The 25,888-nt window shown below is 41.5% G+C and overlaps 1 protein-coding gene across 2 annotated transcripts in view; it reads right to left on the bottom strand.

Annotated features, from left to right (window-relative positions):
* CACNB4 (calcium voltage-gated channel auxiliary subunit beta 4) overlaps window positions 1-21,900 on the bottom strand; it is a 244,929-nt gene extending 223,029 nt beyond the window's left edge. The window contains exons 1-2 of one of the 2 annotated variants that reach the window (XM_037850526.1): window positions 21,547-21,900; window positions 20,981-21,064 (exon numbers count right to left, since the gene is read on the bottom strand). In XM_037850526.1, the coding sequence (XP_037706454.1) occupies window positions 20,981-21,064; window positions 21,547-21,603 (141 nt within the window). In that variant the 5' untranslated portion in view covers window positions 21,604-21,900. The other variant, XM_037850528.1, reaches the window with a different exon arrangement.
* Between the last annotated feature and the right edge of the window lie 3,988 nt (window positions 21,901-25,888).

Here is a 25,888-nt window from a genome sequence, read left to right on the forward strand (position 1 = left end):
ATAAAGCATGGGTACAAGTTGAAGGCAGAACAAGAGAAAGAAGGCCTTCCCACAATCTTGCCTGGGGCCACGGGAGGCGCCTTTCTTGAGTGACCACCTGGCTAACTGCTTCTGCAGCATCCATTTCTCCCTCCACCCACCACTAGCTCCCAAATTCCCTTATGGAACGGGTCCTCCCCATCCTCAGCTGGGCAGCCTAGGTGGGGCTGACCCCTATCGCATCAGGAAGAATGACCAGTTATGGGCTTAAGCCAGCCCCTCTGGCCACAAATGTGGTATCATGAGCCCAGGCCAATAAGATTCAAGAAACATGCTGGGGGTGAGCGAGAGGGAAGGGCAAGTCTATGAAAAAAGCCTTCTCTTTTTTTCTGCTGGACCTGCCATAAGAGAGGCTACCTCCTCCTCTGAATAGGGGAGTAGATAAATGGGAGACCCTGTACCACTGTAGCCATTTCTACAATCATGACAGACACCAGACTGAGGCTAAGTCAGCAAGCAGAGATACAATTGCAGAGAAAGGGAGAAGCAGCAGCCCCTCTCCTCAAAGGCATGAACTTCTAGAACAAACCACACCTGAAACTAGACCTACCTCTGAACTTCATACTTGCATGAGCCAATAAATTCCATATTTTGCTTTAGGCAATTGGCATGGCGTTTTTGTTTGTTTGCAACTGAAAGATTCTTAAGAAATACAGTTCCAGAACAATGTTTGGAGTAGACTAAGTTTGATCTTCATCCACCTCCCTTGCTGAAATCATCACCCACAAGCCACTGTCAATCTGCCCAGGTACCCAGGGCCCACGTTTTGTTCCAACGTCCTCCATTACCTTCCCAAGCCTGCACTAACTCCCAAACTGCCTCATGATTGTCTTACTTCCTCCATCCTCCCCTCCAAAAAGCTGCAAATGCATTAAACGAAAGTAAAGAAAAAAACATAAATTATTACAAGGTTGTCACATTTGAGCCTAAAGGGAGATTCAAAGTTTGTCTGCGTCTATGTCAAATTGCAGAGGTCGACAGGCATAGATGGGAAAGTCACTGCTCAAAGCAAGTTTTGTGTACAATCCTAGGGCAAAGGAGGAATGATGTCTGTTCCCCAGTGTAATCCTACAGAGAGAGAACTGCAGGCAGAAACTAAAGAAGCTGGCTTCACAAGGAATCTGCAAGATACAGGGCACACGAAGTGCCCCTCTAAGGCCAAAGGACAGACTGTGACCCGGAGTTGAGGAAGTCTGGAATATGGCAGGTCTTCATACGGCCTGAGAAGTATCGTGATGTTTGGTACCTCGCAGGTTTCGCTGAGAAACAGCATCTTAAACAAGGAAGTGGCATTATCACAGACGATGGTAACAGAAAATGCAGGAGGATATGCCTCATTCGAAAGGCTTGTGAGAAGCAGACATCAACAAGGGGTGTGGCTGAAGACCGTGAGCAGGCCCTGAACTCACCGAAATAGTGAGCAAGGAGGCAAGGTGTCGGGAGCCTATGTCTGCTAGAGGGAAAGATGAACAAGCAGAGCATGGATTATGAACATTGATATTGCTTCATGATACATTAATGATAATGTTAATGTAGACCCACAGGCTGTGGACATGGGAACATTCAGTTTCACAGAGGAGAATTTAAGAAGTGCCACGAGAACAGTCAAAACAGAATGTCAGGGGAATGCCTTAGGATGAGACCTGGTGCCATGCTAGATAGCTTCATGGAGGAGAAGGTTCAAGATGGGTTTTGACAGATAGAAAGAGTACCAGACAGAAAGGGGGACACCACTTCAAGGAGAAGCAATGTCATGATTGAGGGAGTGGAGGGAAGAAAGCAGGCGTTGAGTCCAAGTTTGAGTAAGTGTAGAGCTGTAATGGAAGTAGCAGAGGCAAAGGAGACAACTTTTGTGATGGGGAAAAAAAGAAAGGACACTGGCTTGAAAGGGCAATGAGATCCAGAGAAGATGGGATTTTTGTTTGGGAGTCGTCTGCTTTGTTGTTGTGGGTTTTTTCATTATGTAATGCCTCTCTCTTTCCATGATAATTTTCCTTGCTCTGAAATCTGCTTGTTCTGAAATTTATATGGCTACTCTGGCTTTTGATTAGTTTTATAAGTTCTCCAACCCTTAACTTCATTTCTTAATTTTAAAATTTTTATTTTGAAATACTTTCAAACTTACAGGACTGTTACAAAAATAATACAAACCCCATACTCCAACATCGCCCCATTCCCCCAGATATCCAGAACTGCAAATTTTAACATTTTGCCACATTTCCATATCATTCTATCAATCATTCATCAATCAATACATCCATTTCTTTATCCATCTGTCTATCTGTCTGTCTATCTGTTTATCAATACGTTTTCTGAACACTTGAATGTCGGTTGTATATATCATACTCCCTGAATACTTAATAGTGCCATGTGCATTTCCTAAGAACAAAGATACTCAGTTATGAATTCACGTTAAGTGCAGTTATCAGGTTTAAGAAATTTAACAATGATATAAAGCTTACAGTCTATATTTTAATTCCTTCATATGTACTAGTAATCTCCTTTTAAGCCTTTTCTCCTCCCTTGTTAGATCCCATCCAGGATCATGTGTTGCCTTTCATTGTCATTGTCTCTTTACTCTTTCTTCTGCTGTTTTTTTTTTTTTTTTTAATTGTAGGAACATATATACAACATAAACTTTCCCATTTCAACCACTCCCAAGCAAACTGTTCAGTGGGATTAATCACCTTTACTTTATTATAGTACCCTCACTACCTTCCATTACTAAAACTTTTCTATCTCCCGAAACAGAGATTCTATACCTGGTACACATTAACTCCCCATTCCTCCTGCCCACTGCCCCTGGTAACCTGTACTCTAATTTCTGTTTCGATGAGCTTCCATATTTTCCAGTATTTTCTTTGTAGTTACCAGGGGGCTTAAATTTAACACCCTAAATCTGTAACAATATTGTTTGCCTTGATACCAACTTAACTTCAATAGTATACCCAAACTATGTTCCTATACCTTCTGCCCCCCCACCTTTATGGAGTTCTTCTCACAAATTATGTTTATACATTATGAATCCAAAACCACTGATTTCTCATTACAATTTATGTATTTGCCTTTTAGATCCTGTAGGAAGTAAAAATTGGAGTTACAAACCAAAAATACTATAGTACTGGCATTTATATTTACCCATGTCATTACCCTCAGAGGAGATCTTTATTTCTTCAATGGCTTCAATCTATTGTATCTTGTCCTTTCCTTTCATTCTGAAGAACTCTTTTTAGCATCTCTTGTAGGGCTGATCTAGTGGTGAACTCCCTCAGCATTTGTTTCTCTGAGAAAGTCTTAATCTCATCCTCATTTTTGAAAGAAGTTTCGCCAGACATAGAAATTTTGGTTGGCAATTTTTTGCTTCCAGTACTTGAAATATGTCATCTCACTGCCCTCTTGCCTCCATTGTTTCTGACGAGAAATTGACACAATCTTATTGAAGCTCCCTTGTATGTGACACATTGTTTCTCTCTTGCAGCTTTCAGAATTCTCTCTTCATCTTTGGCAATGGACGGCTTGATTATAAACTGTCGTGGCATGGTTCTATTTGGGTTTACCCTGTTTGGAGTTGGTTGAGCATCTTGGGTGTGTATATTCATATTTTTCACTAAAATTTTTTTAATGAAAAATGTTTTCAGCCATTATTCCTTTTAATGTTCTCCCTGCACTTTTCTCTCTTTCTTCTCCTTCTGGGACTCCTATATTCGGTATATTGGTACACTTGATGGTATCCCAAAAATTCCTCATGCTCTGTTCACTTTTCTTCATTCTTTCTTCCTTCTGCTTCTCAGACTGGATGATTTCAATTGTCTTATCTTCAAGTTCATTTATTCTTTCTTCTACTAGCTCTAATCTGCTGTTGAATCTCACTAGGGAATTTTTAATTTCTGTTACTGTGGGCTTTAGCAAGGTTGGGCTCCTTTTCCTAATTTCTGTCTCTCTATTGGTATTCTCTTTGTGTTCATCTCTCATTTTCCTGATATCTTTTACTTCTTTGTCCATGTTTTCCTTTAGCTCTTTGAGTATATTTAGGAACATTTTTTTTTTAATGTTTTGTCTGGTATGTCTCATGTCTGGTCCTCCTCATTGATGGTTTCTAATGCTTTAATTTTCTCCTTTGCCTGGGCCATCAGGTCTTCTTTCTTTGCATGTTTTGTAATCTTTTGCTGAAACCTGGACATTTTGATATTTTAATATGTTATCACTGGAATTCAGACTCTGAGACATCTGTTCTTTAGGCTTGTATCCAACTAGTATTATGTCAGAGCTTTCCTTGAATACCAAGATCTAACAAAAAAAAAGGAAGAATAAAAGAAAATTCCTTTCCCAGTCTTTGCAGATTGACCTGTGCGAGTGCTCTCCAGGGCTTAGCCAAACAATCAGGTTAGACAACAGCTCCAGGAGGCTGTCCTGATCCTTTCTGCACAGGAGTCTTGTCTTGGACATGCGCAAGGTGCCCTGGGAATTCCCCTGCTTACACAGATAGGAATTTTCCCTCTTCCTTAAGAACAATTTCCTCATGATTCCAGGCATTGCACTGTATGTCCTATAGCCATGATCCCTCTCCCCAGGCAGCCGCTTGATTGTTCTCCCACAGTGTATTGCAGGAGAGTTCCATGAGGTGCCTTCTACATGCAGGGCAAGTCCTGGGACAGCAAGTTTCTCAGGCCACCACCAGACAGACTGAGGAAAACACTCACGGGTCTAGTATGTACACAAGGGTTACTCTGCTCCCTCCAGAAACAGAACCAGGGATCCTCACCAAGCTGGTAAGGAGTGAGGAAGGGGCCAGCCAGAGTGCCACAAGCTACCACTTTTTAGTAGCCTTTTTCTTCATTAGGTGCTCCCCTGTGATTACAGTCCTTTTACTGTTTTCTGGAGCTTTGAAGATGTTTCTGCCAGCTCTTGCTGATTGTTCAAAGTGTCTATGGGGGGACAGAGCCCTGAAGCATCTTATTCTGTCATCTCAATTGGTGTGGACCCTCCATCCCTTTACTTTTTTTTTATTAACTTCTTTTATTTAGAGCAGTTGTAGGTTTATAGAATCATCATGCAGAAAGTACAGAGTTTCCATATATCCCCTCTCATGTACACAGTTTTCCTTATGATTAACATTTTGCATTTGTGTGGTACCTTTGCCATAATTTATGAAACAATATTAGAATTATGCTATTAACTTTAGCCCACTGTTTACGTTAGGGTTCACTCTGTGTTCTACAGTTGTATGGGTTTTCCATCCCTTTACTTTAAATCTATCTGTGTCTTTGTATATAAAGTGTGTTTCTTGTAGACAGCATATAGTTGGGTCTTCTTGTTTTATCCACTTTGATAGTCTCTTTCTTTTCACTGATGTATTTAGGTCATTTACATTTATTGATTATGATAGAGTTGGATTAATATCTACCATATTTGTAACTTTTTTCTATTAATTGTCCTTGTCATTTGTTTCTTTTCTTTTCTTTTTTTTTTTTTTTTTTTTTTGTCTTCCACTGTTCTGGTTTTAATTTAGCATTTGATATTATTCTGTTTTCTCTCCTAACATCACAATTATTCTTTTTTTCTTAATCCTTTAGTGGTTGCCCTAGAGTTTGCAATATACAATTGCAACTAATCTAATCACTTTAAAATAACGCTGTATGCTTCACAGGTAGTGCAGGTACCTTATAACATAATAGAGTTTTCTCAATTCCTCCCTCTCTCCCTTATAACATTGCTGTCATACATTTCACTAATTTCTAAGCTATTATCACAATATATGGTTGATTATTATTTTGAACAAACTAATATCTTTTAGATAAGAATAGGAAAAATAAATCATTTTATTTTACCATCACTTATTCCTATTTGAACACTCTTACTTTCTTTATACAGACCCAAGTTTCTAACCTATATAATTTTCCTTCTCTTTGAGGAACTTATTTTAATTCTTTTAATATTTCTTGCAGGGCAGGTTTACTAGTGACAAATTCCCACAATTTTTGCTTGTCTGAGAAAGTCTTTATTTCTCCATCATTTTTTAAAGATAATTTCATTGGATACAGAATTCTAGGTTTTTTTTTTTTTTCTTTCAACATTTAAATATTTCATTTCACTCTTCTTTCTTGCAGGCTTTCTGAAGAGACATCCTATATAATTATTATCCTTGTCCTCTGTATGTTAGTTACCCCTCACCCCTACCCGGGGTTCTTACCATAATTTCTCTTTGTCTTTGATTTTCTGCAGATTGAATATGACATGCTTTGATATAGGTTTTTTTAATATTTATCCTGCTTTGTGTTCTCTGTATTTCCAGGATCCGTGGTTTGGTGTCTGTCAATACTCTTGGAATTATTACTTTAAATACTTCTTCTGTTCCTTTGTCTTTCTTCTCTTTCTAGTACTCCCATCGCGTATATGTTACACCTTTCATAACTGTCCCACTTGTGAGATTTTTTAAGATAGCAAAAATGAGCATATTTGTAATCAATAAAATGAAGTTATAATAATGTATGAATGAATATAGCCTTTTAAGAATCCTGGGAACATTTATATTTTTTAAATAGGCTGCTCATTAACACAAATCATCTTGAGACTTTTAATATTTCAGAGAGTAATGAAAAAGAAAAGCAATCAGGCAGTGTAAAACAAATATTTTGAGGCAGGGAACCACCATGGCCTGTCTGCCCTCCCACACCTAACCTCTCACCCCCACCAAGGGTCCCAGTCGGTTTCCACAGCTCTTACTGATTCTTTTCAACTCCAGAAGCCAGTTTGGTGAAGCACTCCACAGTCTGTTTTTTGTTGCTGTTACTATTGCTTTAAAGCAGACCAAACTGGGGTGGGAGGCATGGATAACGGTGGATGTTTTTAGTGTACTTATAAATTGGATATATTTAACTTTTGCCTGACTGGACTGTCTTTTTAATAATGGGTCACACCCATTTTTTAAAAAAAAACACCGAAGTCCCTATACCTTTTTTAAAATTAATACTCTTTACTCTTCTTATATATGAACATTAGTTAAATAAAATACTTGAAAATATGAAATTTGTGTTTTGGTGGGTTAGTGAAAACCCTGAGCAGTTCTACTAATGCAGAAACAGTGATAATGATAATAAAACCCATGGTGCACATTACTCTTACAATGTAGATTTGACATCATTTTTAAAAAGATATTGTTTGGTTTAATTTTCATTTTATGTGGTCAAAAGAAATATTTACATTGTGTTAAAGTAAATGAATATCACAGCCAATACTACAGGTAAAAATCAACCTTCCCTACCAGAGTGCATCACACAGAGACCAAAAGAACAAAAATTACCCCAGAAGCGAATCGCCCCTCAAGCTTTCAGATTCAGCAGAGAATGTTTGCAGCTGACCTATTTCTCTCCCACACTAGTGTGTTGATAATTGACTTTTGTCCCCCAGGGAGGTGCTCAAATATAATTGAGCAGCACCTGCCACATAAAGAGTACAGCTTTATACACCCAATAATTCCCATAAATTTTGCACTGGGCTTGGGACTCAAGCACTCTGCCTTCTCCTTAATTGTTTCTCTCAAAGAAGAAATATAACTACTAAAGCTGAGTGATTACTGATATCTAGATAAAAATAAAAGCATTTGGAATTGTAAGTACCTGAAACATTTCTATCATTAAAAATTATTGAGAATGATGGCAACAACCACTTATTTTGCTCAGACACTTTCCTCTAATTCAATAGATCGCATTCCATTATATAAACCACCATCCCCACCCCCCACCCATCATCACCCCCCCACCCTCCCACTACCACCCTCCACCCCCGACCCCCAACCCCCATAGACAGCTGGGAGCCACTTGGTTTAGTTCAAATCTGTTGACAAGAAAGCCAAGGTCAGGGGTTTGGATTTCCTTGCAGGTCAAACTGTTTTGGCCCAGCAACATTCAGCTTTCTGACCTGAGACTGCAGCTCCAAAATAAGTATAGATATGATCCACCCCACTCAACTCAACTTGAAACACTATCTCAGACACAGGCTTAAGGAAAGGCAAATACATTTCCATATGCAGGTCAGCTTCTGCAAACTTAGATCAAGGGCTACAACTGGAAACCCTGTGGCTGGCATGGAGAATTTCTTGGTGAAAAAATCTGAAGCCAATCACCAAAGACCACATATTGCATAATTCTGTTTATATGAAATGTCCAGAACAGGCAAATCGATAGGAACAGAGTAAATTAATGGTTGCCTAAGGCTGGGGGATGGGGTAAGGGATAGGGGATGACTGCTAATGGGTACAGGATTTCTTTGTGAGGTGATGAAATGTTCTAAAATTAGATTATGGTGATAACAGAACACAGCCCCCGAATTCCTGAAAGAAAGAATGCCTTCCCCTTCTCTGCTCAACACACCCACAAATACCAGCATTTGAGTTGCAAGCAATAGCACTGGGCCATCTGAGAACAGAGTGGAAGGAATGATAAATTCATTTGCATAAGTTACTACGCATTTCATTACTCCTGGCCTTTCCATGTATTAAAAAAGAAATAGCAAATTTTTTCCGCAAAGAGTTTTAAAACATTATCATCATATACAGACACACTGACAAAAAAAGAATCACATTTCTAGTGATTCTGACAACCCAGAAAATTGCAGGTTCTTTTGAAGTTTACATTTACAAAATATTTGCTCTCAAAACCAATATTATTCCACCTCTTTGTTGCTCAGATGTGGCCCTCTCTCTCTCTCCCTAACTAAGCCAACTAGGCGGGTGAACTCACTGCCCTCCCCCCTACCTGGGACCTGACTCCCAGGAGTGTAAATCCCCCTGGCAACACGGGATATGGCTCCTGGGGATAAGTCTGGACCTGACATCGTGGGATTGAGAACATCTTCTTGGCAGAAGGGGGATGCGAAATGAAGTTTCAGTGGCTGAGAGATTCCAGGTGGAGCCAAGAGGTCACTGTGGTGGGCATTCTTGTGCACTATATGGATAACCCTTTTTAGGTTTTGGTACGTTGGAGTAGCTAGAGGTAAGTGCTTGGGGCTGTCAGACTGCAGCCCAGTGGCCTTGACTCTTGAAAACGATTGTGTTGCAGTGTGGCTTACAGGGGGTGGCAGTGTGGTTGTGAAGGCCTTGTGGATCATACTCCCTTTGTCCGGGGTATGGATGGATGAGTAGAAAAATGGGGACAAGAAACTGAATGGAGGGTGGGGTGGGGGTGGGGGGGATGATTTGGGTGTTCTTTTTTACTTCAATTTTTTTATTCTCGTTTTCACTTTTTCTGGCACAGGGAAAATGTTTGAGAGGTGGACTGGGTGGTGAATGCACAGCTATGTGTGATGGTGCTGTGGTCAACTGATTGTGCACTTTGGATGACTGTGTGGTATGTGAATGTATCTCAATAAAATTGAATTTAAAAAGTTAAAAAAAAAATACTCCTACAACAATTAAACAGCAACCCAAGAGAAAGATTCCTCCACCAACAAAAACAACATAAATGAGAAATAAGAGACATGGTTTGCCATCCAAATGATTACAGTTAAATTATCAGAAAGATTCAGTAGCTGTGCAAAAGTTTTACAGCCCCTATCTTTTTAACACTTTCAGCACATGAAGTACAAATGCTGAATGCCATTCATTCAGATTCAGATGTTTATGTGTATGTTAAGAAAGAATATGATCAAGAAAACAGGAAAGTTTACAAAGGGGAATGTTTACTCTAGTTATTAAATGAGAACTATCTTCAAGAAATTCCAAAGCATTATTTATATTCAAACTAAGTGCTGATAATATATTGGCTTTATCTATTTCTGCCAGCAGGTTGCCATAGCACACAGCTTATCATTATTGTTACTTGAAAGCAATGAAACCATGCTAAGATGAATCTATAATTTTGCCTTTTCACCAATTCCAGCTCCTCTCTCTCATCCTAGCCCCCAGTTCACAAGGTTAAATCCACCTAAAATTCCAATTATGTTTTTATATAGTCAGGTTCATAACTTACACTCTTCTAGAATGAAGGGTACTGTATTCTACCGCATGATTTTCCTGGTTCATGAAGAACAAGTAACTATGTAAAGGCAGGACGGTAACAACTGCCTATATCAGAACATGGTTTTATAGGAGCTTGCTGGGGAGAACAGCCCAGATCTTCTTGAAACCTTCTCATTTGATGTATTCTAATTTGGAGAGAGATTATAGACAGTGCGTGTGATCTGGGATGGTTATGGCAGGGCTCCACAAGTTCTTTCGTGCCATGGCCCACATGGGATTAAATGGAAGCAAAGCCATCCAGGGGCTCTGCCTACACCAGGCCACACTGCCCTGAAGGACGGGCTCGGGGGATCAATGTTTCCGAGGCCTGTAACCCCCTGTAGGCACATACACTCCTGTTGGGAAGGAAGTTCTGGAGAAGGGAGAGCAAGTAGAGTGGAGTGGCACTCTTCTAGGAAGGACTCTGCTCCAAAATGTTGCTGCAGCAGTATGTAGAGGCCAAGCACAGAGAGCCGCAGAGCAGAATGTGGCCTGCACCCCAACTCCCTCCACGTCTGGGAGCACTTCCTGGAGGCTGCAGTGCATGTGGGTGAGTTGCAAGCCCGCAAGCTTGGGTCAGGACTAATGCTTTGTTCTAAGCCTGGGCTCCAGAAATGAGACCAAGAAAGAGCCAAACTCTGATGAAGAAGATGAGCTTGGGCCATGCCACGACCACAGTCAGGAAAGTTGGGTCAGAACCAGATTTGCCTGGCCCAGCGAAACACACTAGACAGTGGACTCACCAGGAGTGGAGATACTTAGTTCCTACAATTTACACCATGAGTTCTGTCTCCGTTCTCTTCAGCTCTGGCCTTGCTGTTTTCCTCAATGAAGAAGTATCTGCCCTCTGACACTATCAGGGGTAGCATGAGGAGCAAGTAAGGCGAGCAAGCCAAAGCAAAGCCAAGGCCATGTTCGGCTTACGTTTCCACACAGTGTCCTATAATTTTCTAGAAAGATTAGAATTTAATCAAATTTACCTAACTTTCAAACAAGCAAATTCATAGAGATATAAAGTAGTTAGAAGTTATCAGGGGCCAGGCAAGGGAGCCATAAGGAGTTTTACTTAATAGATACAGAGTTTCTGTTTGGGGTCATGAAAAAGTCATGATAATGGATGGTGGTGATAGTAGCAAAACACTGTGAATGTAATTAATACCATAGAAGTGCACATTTAAAATTGGTTAAAATGGGACTTTTTCTGTATTAGATATGTTACCAAATTAAGAAAAAACTCCAAAAATATTTATCTAAGTTTCAATAAAATCCTACCATCCTAAGCTGAAGGATAAATAGTTCTCTCTTTATTCCCCAAATTAAAGGAATTTAGAGAACTCTGTGTGCCAAAAGTACACTCAGAGATAAGTAAAAATGAATGGTTAACTGGTTGGATGTCCAATAATTATATTTCTGAATCAGGAGCTACCTAAATTAAATTCAATTTACTCAAGACAAGAGCAAGAACTAAGCACATTTTGCCAAAAGAAGCGAGTTCTTTCTTGCTCTATCAGGTCTCTAGTTGGGAAGATAACACTCTACAGAAAACTCGGGAAGGTAATAGGTGTGAACTCTTCCTTAAAGTTCCTTGTAACTGGCTTACACCATTTTGCAAAGGAGTTCTACTTACAGATAGAGTAACAACTTCCAAATTAGCTGATGAAAATGACTCGTTACAGTCTTCTGTGCAGCTAAAATATAATAATGGTTGTGCCAGTCCTGGGCTTGCTTCCTCCAACCCATCCTCCCCTTCCACTGCTCTGCTCTCTGTCTCAGAGCGGCCAAGGCCTGCCGGCTGTTTCCCAGGCTCCCACAGCAGCTGGCTTCTGGCTGGGTCCAGCCAACATGGCACACTGGCAGGAGACTGGAGAGCAGGAGAAGGGGGAAGTCAGGCTACTTCTCCCCATTCTCCCCACCTCAAGTGGCTTCTTTGGCAAAGGCTGCAACCCCTCTGCGGCTCTTGTTTCCACCAAACAGATCCCAGTGGTTCAACTACCTGCCAGGTAATTCTGGCTCCTGGGATCCAGTAAGTTTCCCCACCTTGTCCTTCTAGCCTAGAGGAAGAAGTGGCTTCCTGCTGTTGCTAACTTCCGGTGTTGGCTTCTCAGCTCTCTCTTCACCTGTTTAACCATCTCTCTACATTAAAGTCCCTTGCTTATAAAAATGTAAGTAGTTTTGTTTCCTGGCAAGACCCTGACTGATACAAAGACTAGCAAGGAATTTACACACATATATATACATATATATAATAATATAATCCTACATGAACCATGAACTACGCTTGATGGACTTTGGAAGAAATTCGTCACTAGACTCTCCATTTGATGCTTTGTTCTTAACAACAATCATTTAGATTAAGAACATTTCCAGCGTCTAAATGAAATGAATTCCATATGTCCTTTCATGTGTCCACACCTCAGTGTGCTTGTGTGTCTGTCTTATTGGGGGGGACAAAACGTGTTGTGGTGGAAAAACTCTAGTCTGAGACAGGGTTCCTTGTCTCAGTTCCACCATTATCTATCCATGTGACCTTGGAAAGGCCTTATGGCCTTGGGCATGTGTTTTATTCACCTGGAAGTAAGGGACTGAAGTACTTTCTCTCTGTTATCTCTTCCTGTTCTAAAATTCTGTGATTCGAGGTATATGGACAGATTTTGCATATATATATGATTCTAGCCATATGATTATTTTTAGAGCTATGCACAAAGCATATACCTTCTGTTGATGAATTCCCATTCCATCACAGAATGTGTCTATAGTCAGTGCTCAAATTATATCAAAGAATCTTTTCCCAACTTGTTTTATTACAGTATCAGTTTAGTACCTGAATATGTTTTAGATCTACGAATACAGTGTAGGCTCACTGAGTTATTAAAATGATCATCTGATTAACATACTAAAAAAAAAAGATTCCTTAATCTCAGGTAGATGATTCCAAACATAGGTGCAACAATATCTTCCATTCCACATGCTCTTTTGCAATGTGACTTTGCCTTGCTGTACCCCATCAAAAGATAGTCTATTTCCTCTCCCCTTCAAATTGGGCTGGCCCTGTGACCTGCTTTGACCAAGAGATTGCAGTGGAGGTGATGCCATGACACTTTCAAGACTAGACTTAAGGAGATGTGCAGCTTCTGCTTTTACTTCTTGGTATGGTTCTTCTTGGAACCCAGCCACCATGCCATGAGGAATTTCAATCAACCATGCTAAGAGGCCCATGTGAAGAAAAGCTTAGCCCCCTAAATATTGGGAAACCATATATCTGATAAAGGTTTAATATTCAGAATATATACAGAACTCCTACAACTCAATAACAAAAGACAACCAGTCCAAGTAAAAATTGGGCAAAGGACTCAGGCATTTCTCCAAAGAAGATATACAAATGGCCAACAAGCACATGAAAAGATGCTCAACATCATTAGCCATCAGGGAAATGGAAATCAAAACCACAATGAGGTACCATTTCACACCCAAAAGAATGGCTGCTAATTTTAAAAATGCAAAATAAGCACTGGCAAGTGCAAAGAAATAGGGACCCTCCTACATTATTAGTGAGAATGTAAAATGGTACATCCACTGTGGAAAAGTTTGGCAGTTCCTCAAAACATTAAACACAGAACTACCACATGACCTGGCAATCCCATTTCTAGGTATATACCCAAAAAGAACTGAAAACAGGGACTCAAACAGATACTCTTGTACATCAATGTTCATAGTAACATTATTAACAATAGCCAAAAATGGAAGCAACCCAAGTGTCATCATCAGATGAATGGATAAACAAAATGTAAGGTATACAGACAATAGAATATTATTAAGCCATGAAAAGGAATGAAGTTCTGATACATGCTACAACATGGATGAACCTTGAAGACATCATGTTGAGTGAAATAAGCCAGACATGAAAGGACAGACATTATGATTCTACTTATATGAAATAACTAGAACATGCAAATTCACAGAGACGGAGAGTAGACTACAGGTTATCAGGGATGGGGGAGGGGAGTGTTAATGCTTAAATGGTACAGGTTTCTCTTTGGAGTGAAGGGAAAGTTTGGTAATAAATGGTGGTGATGATAGCACATTTTGAATGTGATTAATGCCACTGAATTGTAAGCTTGGAAGTGGTTGAAATGGGAAATTTTATGTTGTATATGTTGCCTCAAGATTTTTAATGAGAGACTAAAGAGACAAAGACAATTAAATGCAATACATGATCCTGTACCATACCTAACAATGGAGGAGAAAATGTCAGATGTTATTTGGACAACTGAAAAAAATTGGAATATTGACTGTATGCTTTACATCAACGTTAAATTTCTTGAACTTGATAGCTGTATATGGGGTGTTTACATAAGTAAGTATCCTTGTTCTCAGAAAATGTATATGGAAGTGTTAAGTGTTAAAGGAGTGTGTTGCATGCCGCCTACTCTCAAGTGTTAGAAATGATTAGACAGATGATAGATAAATAGATAAAATGATATAACAAATTTGGCAAAATGCTAATAGTTGGTAAATCTGGGTATTTTGGTGGGGGTATGTTAGAGTTCTATATATTGTTTCCATATTATTTTTGCAACTGTTCTGTAATTTTGAAATTATTTCAAAATAAAAAGTAAAAAAAAAAAACAAAAACCCGAGCCCCCTGCCAACAGCTCTAGTTGAGTTCTCAGCCAGCAGCCAGCACCAACTGCCAAGCACAGGAATGAGGCTATTTTGGACCTTCCAGCCATTCCTGTGCCCAGCTAACATCACATGAATCAGAACTGTCTGGTCGGCCCACAAAATCATGAGAAATAATAAACTGTTGTTATTTTAAGCCACTAAATTTTGGAGTAGTTTGTTAAGGGCCAAAAGATAACTGAAATAAAAGGTATAATATTGGAGCAGACCAGCTAGACATCCTGAGTGGCCACAGGAAGCCATGCCCTTATCAAAAGTTGTCCCCACATACCTAGGTCCCTACCTGAGATTCTATAAAAGATTCACTCACTAAGTTTTATCTCTCAGAAACTTAAATCCACCAGAGTGTTCCTATTCCAGACAAGTCCTAAAACCCAGAGGCAACAGCCTCTTTAAGAACAGCAATCAGATGCGGCCCCCTTCCCAATACTGTCGACACCTCCTTTCAGTATGAACAAGTTAGGGTGCTCACTGCCTAGACACGACACCCCTAAAGATGGAGAAAGAGATTAAATGAGAGTAAGGAGTAGCAACAAACAAGATAAGATTTAACGAAGATCTTTGGATACTGAATCTTAATATAAATATACACATTCTTAGATGCTGGGGAGATGGAATAGCTGGAAGGAGGTAAATGACATGGTCGAACTGTAGCCTGTAACATTCTTCGCAATTTGCTCTATAGCTACTTGTTGAATTGTGCTTTGAAAGTCTCCACCTTTCTGTACGTACCCTATATTGCATAAGGAAAGAACTGAAACTGTGGAACTGTAACCCATAACGATTTTTGAAATTACCTGTATAACTGCTTGTTGAGCTGTACATCGTAAATTAACACCTTTCTGTATGTGTTATATTTTACAATAAAAAAATTTTTAAAGTATATTGGAGCAGAACTTCATGTCTAAAATGTATCAAGCTAATTCTGCCTACTGTCTTGGGGTAAAGTCCTCCAACCCTCTACTCCTTCATTCACGCAAATAAATATTTACTGAACATCTGTGTGCCCTAGGCAGTATGCTAAACACTGAGGACACCAAGGAGACCTAACACGGACATGTCCCTGCCTTCATGGAACTTATCATCTGGCTGGCAAGACAGTCATTAACAGAGAACTCTAAGTTCACGTTCTATTATAACAGTGGCAATTCTATTGAGAACTGGCACAAGGCACTCCAGGAGCCCCGACTGGGACACTGACTTCATCAGGGAAGGCAGACAAGACCTCCCTGAGGAAGTGAAGACTGAACTTCAGTCTGAAGGAAAATTAGGCAGGGGGCGAGCAAAGGGCCTATGGCAGGAGGGAGGGTGGTATGCTCAGGTTACACGGCCAGAGCTAAGAGATCATGGCTCATGATGAGGCTGGAAAGCAGGTAGAGGCCAGGCTGTGTAAGACTTTGCTGTCCTCATAACTTCACACCCACAAGGTTGGCGATTAACAAAAACACAGAAAATAAGTGTTGGAGAGGATACAGAGAAATCTGAAACCTCATACATTGCTGGTGGAAATGTAAAATGGTACAGTGACTGTGGAAAGCTGAATGGCAGAAGTTAAATATAGAATCACTCTATCTATCTATCTATCTATCTATCTATCTATCTATCTATGATAAGCAATTCCACTCCTAGGTATAAATCCAAAGAAATGAAAACAGGGACTCAGATACTTGTACACCAAGGCTTATAGCAACATTACTCACAATAGCCAAAAGGTAGAAAATCAACAGATGAATATGAATAAGCAAAACGTGGTAAATACACACAGTGGAATATTATTCATCTGTGTAGTGGTTTGAAGCTATGTACCCAGAAAAACATGTTCTTAAATTTAATCTATTCCTGTGGCTGTGAACCCATTGTAAGTAGAACATTTTGATGAGGTTACTTGAGTTAAGGTGTAGCCCACCTCAATCAGGATGGGACTTAATCCTAGTACTGGAGTTCTTTATAAACTGAGTGAAATTCAGACAGAGAGAAAGCCAGAGGGAACAGCCAGAAGCTGAACATTAACAGAACCGATAGAGGAGGGAAAGACCAGGAGACACCACCACGTGCCTTGCCATGTGACGAGCTAAGGACCAAGGTCACCGGCAGCCAGACCCAGAACACCAGTCTTCGGGAAGAAAGCATTGCCTTGATGATCCTTGATTTGAACTTTTTCACAGCCTCAAACCGTGAGTGAATCAATTCCCATTTTTTAACTCAACCCATTTCCTGGTATCTGCTTGAGCAGCCTAGGAAACAAAAATGAGCTGTAAAAAGGAATGAAGTTTTAATATATGCTACAACATGGATAAAACCTGAAGACATCATATTGGGTGAAATAAGCAGGGCACATAAGGACAAATACTGAATGATTTCACTTATAGGAAATATCTACAAATTGCAAATTCATAGAAACAGAAAGTAGATTAGAGGTTACCAGGGGAGAGGGAGAAGGGGGAAGGAGGAGTTGTTGCTTGGTGGATACAGATTTTAGGAAATTTTGAAATAATTTTTTTAATGAAAAAAAAATAGATGAGGTTGGAAAGCAGATAGAGAGAGAGGCTAGGCCATGTTAAGACTTTCCAGTGTTCATAAGAGCAGACTTAACTTGGAGAGGTTAACAAACAAATCCCACGGTGATGAGGTTTTCTCTAATAACCCGGGTGGGGAGAGGACACAAATTGCATGTGCAGTGATCCCCATGGGTATTTCAATTCTCAGCCCACATCTGCATCTTGCCCAGCCCCTCATATCTTGTTTACGCTGTATTATTTGCATACATCTCTGTCTCCATGACTAGCTCAAAATCCTTTGAGTTCAGAGACTGTCTTATTCATCTTTTCATTCCTCCCACAGAGCATCTAGCAGTGCTGGGCACACAGTAAATGCTTAATAAGTGTTTCCAAAATGTAAAACATGAATAAATAATCCATTCAAAAATAGCCTATCAAAAATAACCTCAGATGAGTGAGAAAATGGGGACAAAGTTTAGATGAAGAATAGGGTGGGAAGGAGGGGATGGAAAGATTTAGGTGTTCTTTTTTTTTGCTTTTATTTTTATTTTGGAGTAAGGAAAAGATTCAAAAATTGATTCTGGTGATGAACATACAACTGTATGATGGTGCTGTGAATAACTGATTGTACACTGTGGATGACTGTAGGGTGTGTGAATATATCTCAATTAAACTGTATTTAAAAAAGTAAATGAACATTAGGGAGAGGAGGGGAATGGGATGTTTTGGATGTTCCTTTTTAATTTTTGTTTTATTTTTTGGAGTAATGAAAATGCTCAAAGTTTGATTGTGGTGATGATACTATAAACAACTGATTGTATACTTATGATTGTACATTATTGATTGTATCTCAATAAAATTGCATAAAAAAATAACCTATCAGAAGTGATCTGGAAGAAAATTCTACAGCCTCCCTCAGAAAACATTTCCAATTACAACAACAGTCTTAGGAAAGTCTTACTGTAAAACATCATTCCTCTTCTGATTCTAGCCAGTTCTTGAGTTGCATCCTCAATGAAGACTGAGAACACACATCACATTTCCAGTGTGTGCCTCTGGGTACACTTGGAAGATTATTATTGGGTCACCCCTAGCTTTCTCTCCTCTCAGCAGCAAAGTACTTAATCTTCTCACCTTTCCTCAAAGAAACCATTTAGTTGTTCCCTGGATTCTTTCCAAAACCTCCATATCCCTCCTAAATTGTGGCAGCCAGCAATCGAGTAGACCAGAAAATAAGGTCAAGCTTGCCTGAGGGACTGAGAGGGCAGCCCTTCAAAGTGGAGGCAGGCTCTTTCTCAGTCTCCTTCCTTTCAGGCCAGCTCACATGTGTGCACACATATGTGTGTGTGCATGCACATATGTGTGCACGCTCACACAAACACTAACATTTTTTACCAGCTCAAAGAACTTTTGAATTATTGGGTGAGATTGCCGATTGCCCTCTGTCCTCCACCACCAGCCCAGTTTTCTCCAACTAAGACACATCAATTTTTTTAAATTATGGCTTTTCCTCCATAAATTTATAAATGACAGAGAAATGAGCAGCATTATTTCTAGTGGTGTTCCCACTCTCTTCTTCATGTGTGAAGGCATTGCAATGACTGTGAAATGTCGCCAAGGAATTCCATTGCTCCAAAGTATCAAGAATTCAATTATTAATTATCCCTAGTCATTCTACAAATATGAGGCTCTATTATCATGAACAGCTGTTGTCCTTTAAAAAATATTTTCATCATTTGAATAAAAACTGTTCAGTTTTATTTCATAAGATACTGTCAAATTCCACTTGCAATCATTTTTCAACTCTGGTCAAAGAAATATGAATCCCTCAGTTATTTTTACAGTAGCCATTATAGAAGTTTGTATTATGTCACTTAAATGAAATCACATTTAATCGTAAGAATACTTACTGAGAGGTAAAGTGCTTGCAAAAATTATCATTTTTGTGCAGAAAATCAGGACGATTGTATAAATAACACAATTAAAACTAACTCCTGAGTTTAAATTAGACCATTTTATTAAGCCAACGAATCCCAGTTTCAGAAGGACTTATGAAATATATTTGTTCTAAAAATCTGTATTGTTTTCAACCACTGCCAGAATTATTTAGCCTGCAATACTTTTTTAATTTTTAAACCAGTATATAGCAGCACACTTTGCAAGAACATTATTTCACTTAATCGTTTATTGGCATAAATTTAGGCAACAAGAATATTAGAAAGAATATTGATTGTTTTATCTGTGTTTTAAAGACTAAAGTATTAGTGATGTGATGGGGCAGAGGAACTCAAAAGCTTTAGTCAAATGGCTCGTAGAATGCACTGCTGTATAATTAGTATTTCCAAGAATGTGCAACCAAAAAGTCACTACCAAAAATTAACACCTACAAAATAAACACCCCCAACTACAAAATAAGGACTCCAAATATTTGCATAACTCAAGTTACTTTTTAAAGATGAACAATGCCTTTCCCTTATCAAATAGGTAAATAACCTAAGCACTGCAAAGGGCATAGAATGCACTTTGAGAATGAACCCAAAATATATTTATTTTAATAATGCAAATGCTAATGCTCACTGAATTAAGGAGTAATAATTTCTGTTTCTGCAGAAGACAAAATTCTGCATAATAAATATTATCTAAATATGCTCTGTGGGACTTTTAGGAGAGCTCTGGGTCCAATTTTGTGTCTAACGCCCGTAAGTTGTTGATAATGTTTACATTGATGATAATCACTAAAGAAACACATCACGGATGCCATCATAGCTTATAAATACATTACACAATACTCTGGGTGACCTCGAGGAAAAAGAACTTCCCAAGGTCACTCCAGCAGTCCACAGAGAAACCTGGGATAAAAGCTTCTTCGTGCGATGACCAAGGTTCTGCCAGCTCACCTCTAACACCCACACCTCCAAAGCTTCTGTTCCAAAGAGGGGTCAAGGTGACTCGCTTTTGCATTCTCTCTCTAGAACCCAGCAGCTAGGGGTGGTTCCATTTACAGCACATGGACAGTAAGAAAACTGAGGACCAATTTCCTGTGTCGAGATGAAAGGCACCTAAGTATTCAGCATAACAGGCAATCTTGAACACAAACAAGGCACCATGCAGAAGAAAACAAACACCAAGTGTGATAGCACCTAGACCCGAGGATGGAGGGGGCTGAGTACGAGCCTTCGCTTATTTCTATTTAACCAGATCCAGTAGTCTTTCCCAAATTAAGCGAACCACTGTCCCCAAGTAAGACCAAACTTTCCGCTCAAAGTGTCTTTCTCTTGACCAGAACTCGGAGATCTCTCCCAAGACCCGGAGAGAGAGAAAACGCAAAATAGAACAAAACAGAAGAAACCCGTCAGTCCGTCTCAAACCAGGTCCCCCAGCCCCCGAAACTCGAGTTACTCAGCGATGAGTTACGAAACTTAAAGATGTTTCCCCACGCATCTAAGGTGCAACCAGAAAGATTTCCAGCTCTTAAATTCAAGGTCCCTGACCTTAGCCAAGTCCCTGCCGACTCGCGCGCCGACACCGGCGTATACAAACTCACTTCCCGCGGCGGCGCGGAGGCGCCTGGACCCACAGACTTCGGGAGCAGAGGGCTCGCGAGGGACGCCGCCCGAGCGCCAGCCGGGGTTCGGAGGAGACGCGCGCCGCACCGCACCCGCCGCTCCCACACGTGCGGGCCACGCTGGGCTCCGGGACCCCCGCGCCGCGCGCTCGGCCCCCTGCTTACCCAGCTCTCCCCGGCTCCTCCCCACGTCGGTCCTCCTACCTGTCTGAGGATGAAGCTGGTCGAGGTGGTGCTGCCATCAGATCTTTTCAACCTGCTCCTCCGGGTCGTGGTGCCTCGGGCTACCTGAACTCGACACACGGTGCCAGAGAGAAGCCAGTGAGGAGGAGAGCGGAGGAGACCACCCCCGGCTAGAGTCCTAGGGTCCCCCGGAGCGCGCACCGAGTCTCCTCCACGACCCCCAAATACAGTCCCCACCCCCACCCATCCACGCTAAGCTTGGACAACTGAAAGGATGCCCGACACGATCAGCCCGCGAGCACCCACCACATCCATTAACAAAGACTCTCAGGGTGCGGGGTCCGGGTCCCCGGCATCGGCTTGTGAGGCTGCGGCTCCGGGAGGCCGAGCGCAGAGAAGTGGACGACGGTAAGGAGGAGGAAGGCGAGGAGAAGGAGAAAGAGGAGGAACCGGCGGAGAACGGGACGCGGAGGAGAGGTAGGGGAGCGCCGGCCGCCGACTCCGGGACTGGGGGCCCCAAGCGCGCGGCACGAAGGCGGGGCGCTCTTGGGCCGCCGGGGGGTGGGGGGAGGAAGAGGAGGCGGTACCTGCGAGGTGGGAGAGTGCGGCCCGTCCGCGGTCCCGTTCTTGGCGTAGGAGGACATGGTTCACCGCCGCATGGCCCGCCCGTGAGCCGTGGGCGGAGGGCGGGCTGGCCCCGGGAGGCTGGGGTGCGGCGAGGAGGGGGAGGGTAGCAGGTCTTCCCCTTCTGGCTCCAGGACCCGCGCCGGCGCCCGGGCGCCTGGCCCGCACTTCGAAGAGCCCAGCACCTTACAGCGACAGGGGCGTTTCCCCCGCTCCCGCAGCCGGGTCCAGGGCAGCGACCCACGCAGGCGGAGGTCTCGGGGAGGGGGCTTCTCGAGATCTCGCCTACCAGAGCCAATTGGGAGAAGCGCTCTCCCACTTAGTGAGCACCTTACAGCAAGGCTTTACAGCGGATGAAGGGAGGGGGGAAATCTGGGATGGGGGTGGAAGGATTAAAATAGTCTGCACAGTTTAAAATGAGACAAAGGTGGTATGGTTCATGAATCAGGACTTGGGGAGGGCGGTTGGTGCAGTGTGGCGGGGAGTGGGAAGAGCTGAGCGGGGTGTGTGTGTGTGTGTGCTGCACTGGAATTTTAAAAGGGCAAGAACCGAACCGTTCTTCCGCGACTTCATTCATCAGCCCATTGTGGTAAAGCATGAGGCTTCGCGATTTGCTTTTTGTCCCTGTTTTTGCATTGTTTGGCAACTCTAGCCTCAAAACTGCGAGCCCCACACATCCAGACAGCCGTGGGAGACCCAGCCAGCCCGAGTCTGACGGGAGAGGGAGCCCCGCAGGAGATCGGCGTGTCCTAAGGAGTTTTGAAGGTCACGTTAGACCTGCTAAAAAGCAAGCGTTGACCACGTGCCTCCCATTTCTACGCGGACAGCTGTTTCCAACATATACAACCTTTGCGGTTGCTTGGTTTTCTCCTGCAAATGCATATAGAAGATTAATTTGAGATCACATTAAAGACAGGGGATTGTGGAGAGGACTTTGTGGATTCAAAAATCAAGAGACCATGATTAAGTATAGTTACTGCATGAGAAATCATCACTAAACTATGCATAGTTTCTCAAATCATTAACTCAGTCCATCTCACCTTGCATTCTAGGATTTTTTGATGGAAACTGCCAGTTTATTGACAAATGGTGAGAAATGCTGAGGTCCTGCACCTCCTGGAAGATAGCCTTCTGCCTGGGAGCTAGGGGGAGAGGGAACCTTGTGTTCTTGGCTGCACCAGCCTAGAGTGGAGTTTCCATCCCACAGAGCTTGGAGAGGGTAGGGAGGGTGTGGGTCTTGGTTCAAATTCCATAGTAGACTCTCACTTTTTTTACTGATCTTTAGTAGATTTTCTTGAATAAATGTTTCTTCATTTACTGGGTGCCCTTAGGACCACTTCCAGACTTAAATGGTTTTTAAAAAAATAACATTTGCCAGTGTCACCAGAGGAGGGGTTTAAAAATTGCCTGGCCTTGTTGGGGCTGGTTACATCTTACCATCCACCAGACTCTTCTTTTCCATTCTTATGCCCTTCACTTAATCCAGACCTTCATTTCTTTGTAAGAGTCTCGTAACTAGTCCTCTTGCCTCCAGGCTCCCTACACACATGCACACACACACATCATTCCATCTACACAACTTACAGGCACCTACAGTGCCCTAGTCACTTTTCTTCTCTAAAACACTCTCATTGCTCTCAGCAGCCCACAAAATAAGGTTCAAACTCTCTGCACTAGCAGCCAAGCCCTCCCAGCTCTTCCGGTCATTGCGTGCTTTCTCCAACTTGATCTCTCTATACCAACCCTCCAGCAAGCAGGCAGGTCTACTCATTACTGCCCAGGCATACCAGGTGCAATCTTACCTCAGCCCCTCTGCCTTGGAATGCCCTCTTGGAATGTGCCCTCCCTCCAGTCCACACAACCAGCTCAATTACCTTCCTTTAAACCCAGCTCAGAGCCCTCTTCCTCCATAGAAATCCTCCCTGATCACTCCAGTCCTTGATGGTTTCTCATGCCCATGAAAAGCTGGAGCACTTATTCTCTGGGCATTTAGCACAAGCTGCCTTGGTTTGTTATTTCTCTTTTTGTGAAAATATCCTAATTTTCAACCAGATTTTTTAGCTTTTATCTTCTAGTGCAATACCTTACATACATAGTAGATACACCATAAAGTTCATGGGTATCAGTATGTCTGACAATGCAGATCCACCCCCATTTACTTACTGTTGACCCAATCCATGCTTGGTTCTGAGCCATTCTCATAGTGGCTACTTAATATATATAGAATGAATTATTACGTGGACATCAGATGTGAATTAACTGGTTTTCCAACTGCCCACAGTCTCACTGACTTTGAATGAGTTACCAAAAAAGAATCTACAGTGACATGACAGCCTGAGGAGTTCCATGTACCTGTCCTCCGGCTACACTGGTAAACATTATTTAAAAAAAAAAAAAAATTAAACATCTGAAAGTAGTTCTAAAGGCGCACAGCAAATGAAGAAACATTTAAGAAAATCTACTAAAGCTCAGTAACAAAAGTGAGTCTATTATGGTATTTGTACCAAGACCCACACCCTCCCTCCCTCCCTTCTCCCAGCTCAGCAAGATGGAAACTCCACTCCAGGCTGGTGTAGCCAAGAACACAAGGTTCCCTCTCCTCCCAGCTCCCAGGCAGAGGGCTATCTTCACGGGAGAGGGAGGATGTCAACATTTCTTATTTACAAGGCTAAGTTCCAGGCAAGTTTCATGCAAGTGCAGCCATGACGTGGGTGATCCCGTCTTCTACCTAGACCCACCCATGGGATGGAGGCTCCACCTTGAATGCAGTACCACTGAAACTATGACTTGGATCACCATTTACTGGCTAGTAGAGAGGCAAACCAAGGAGACCTCAGACAATGCCCCATCCCACCGACCACTTAGCTCCTAAAGCAGGGGTATCACTCTGAGAGAAGTGCACCATTATCCCCACTTACAGCACCAGAGCTCAAAGAATGAAGTTGGACCCTTACCTCATACCATATACAAAAGTTAACATAAAATGAATCAAAGACTTAAATGTAAGAGCTAAAACAATAAAACTCTTAGAAGAATACAGGAGAAAATCTTCCCAGCCTCAGTGTGATGTTTACGTTCATGTGTCAGCTTGGCCAGGTGATGTACCCAGGTATGTGGTCAAGCAAGCACTGGCCTAACCATTGCTGTGAGGATGTTTGTGGCTGCTTGATAAACCAGAAGGCTGGTTTGTGAAATCATCAGTCAATTGACTGCAGCTGTGACTGATGACTCAATGAATGGCATGTCTTCCACAATGAGAGAATGCAGTCAGCTGGATTTAATCCAATCAGTTGAAGACTTTTAAGGGAGAAAGACAGAGGACCTTCACTTCTTCAGCTGACCAGGAAAGCGCTTCCTGAGGAGTTCGTCGAAGTTGCCCATTGGTTTCCTGAGGAGTTCATCAAACATGTTCATCGAAGTTGCCAGTTGGCTGCCTGAGGAGTTCATTGAACACGTTCATTGGAGTTGCCAGTTTGCTGCCTGTCCTACGGAATTTGGACTCGTGCATACCTACAGTTGCGTGAGACACTTTTATAAATCTTATATTTATAGATATCTCTTGTTGATTCTGTTTCCCTAGAGAACCCTAACTAATATACTCAGGTTCAGCAATGTTTTCTTAGATATAACAACCAAAGCACAAGAAACAAAAGTAAAAATAGATATATTGGACTTCAACAAAATTAAAAACTTTTGGGCATCAAAGAACACTATCAAGAAAATGAAAAGACAACCCAGAGTATGGAAGAAAATATTTGCAAATCATATATCTCTGATTAGGGACATATACCTACAATATATAAGGAAATCTGACAACTTGATAATAACAAGACAAATAACCCAATTAAAAATGTGCAAAGGAGTTGAATAGACATTTCTCCAAAGAAGATATACAAATAGCCAATAACCACATGAAGAGATGCCCAACATCATTAATAATCCAAGAAATGCAAGCAAAAACCACAAAGAGATACCAGTTTACACCCCCTAGGATGGCTTTAATCAAAAAGAGATAATAACAACTGTTGACATGGTTGTGGAAAAATGGGAACCCTGCTGGTGGAAATGTAAAATGATACAACTGATTTGGAGAAGTATGGTAGTTCCTTAAAAGGTTAAACAGAGTTATCATTTGACCCAGCAATTCCACTCCTGAGTTTTACACAAAAATTCTTGTACAAGAATGGTCACAGCAGCATTGTTCATAAAAGCCAAAAGGTGGAAACAACCCAAATGTCCTAAAACTGACAAATGGATAATGTGGTATATCCATAAAATGGAATATTATTTGGCTATAAAAGTTAT

This window comes from Choloepus didactylus, chromosome 9 (genome assembly GCF_015220235.1).
Source record: "Choloepus didactylus isolate mChoDid1 chromosome 9, mChoDid1.pri, whole genome shotgun sequence".
Classification (NCBI taxonomy): domain Eukaryota; kingdom Metazoa; phylum Chordata; class Mammalia; order Pilosa; family Megalonychidae; genus Choloepus; species Choloepus didactylus.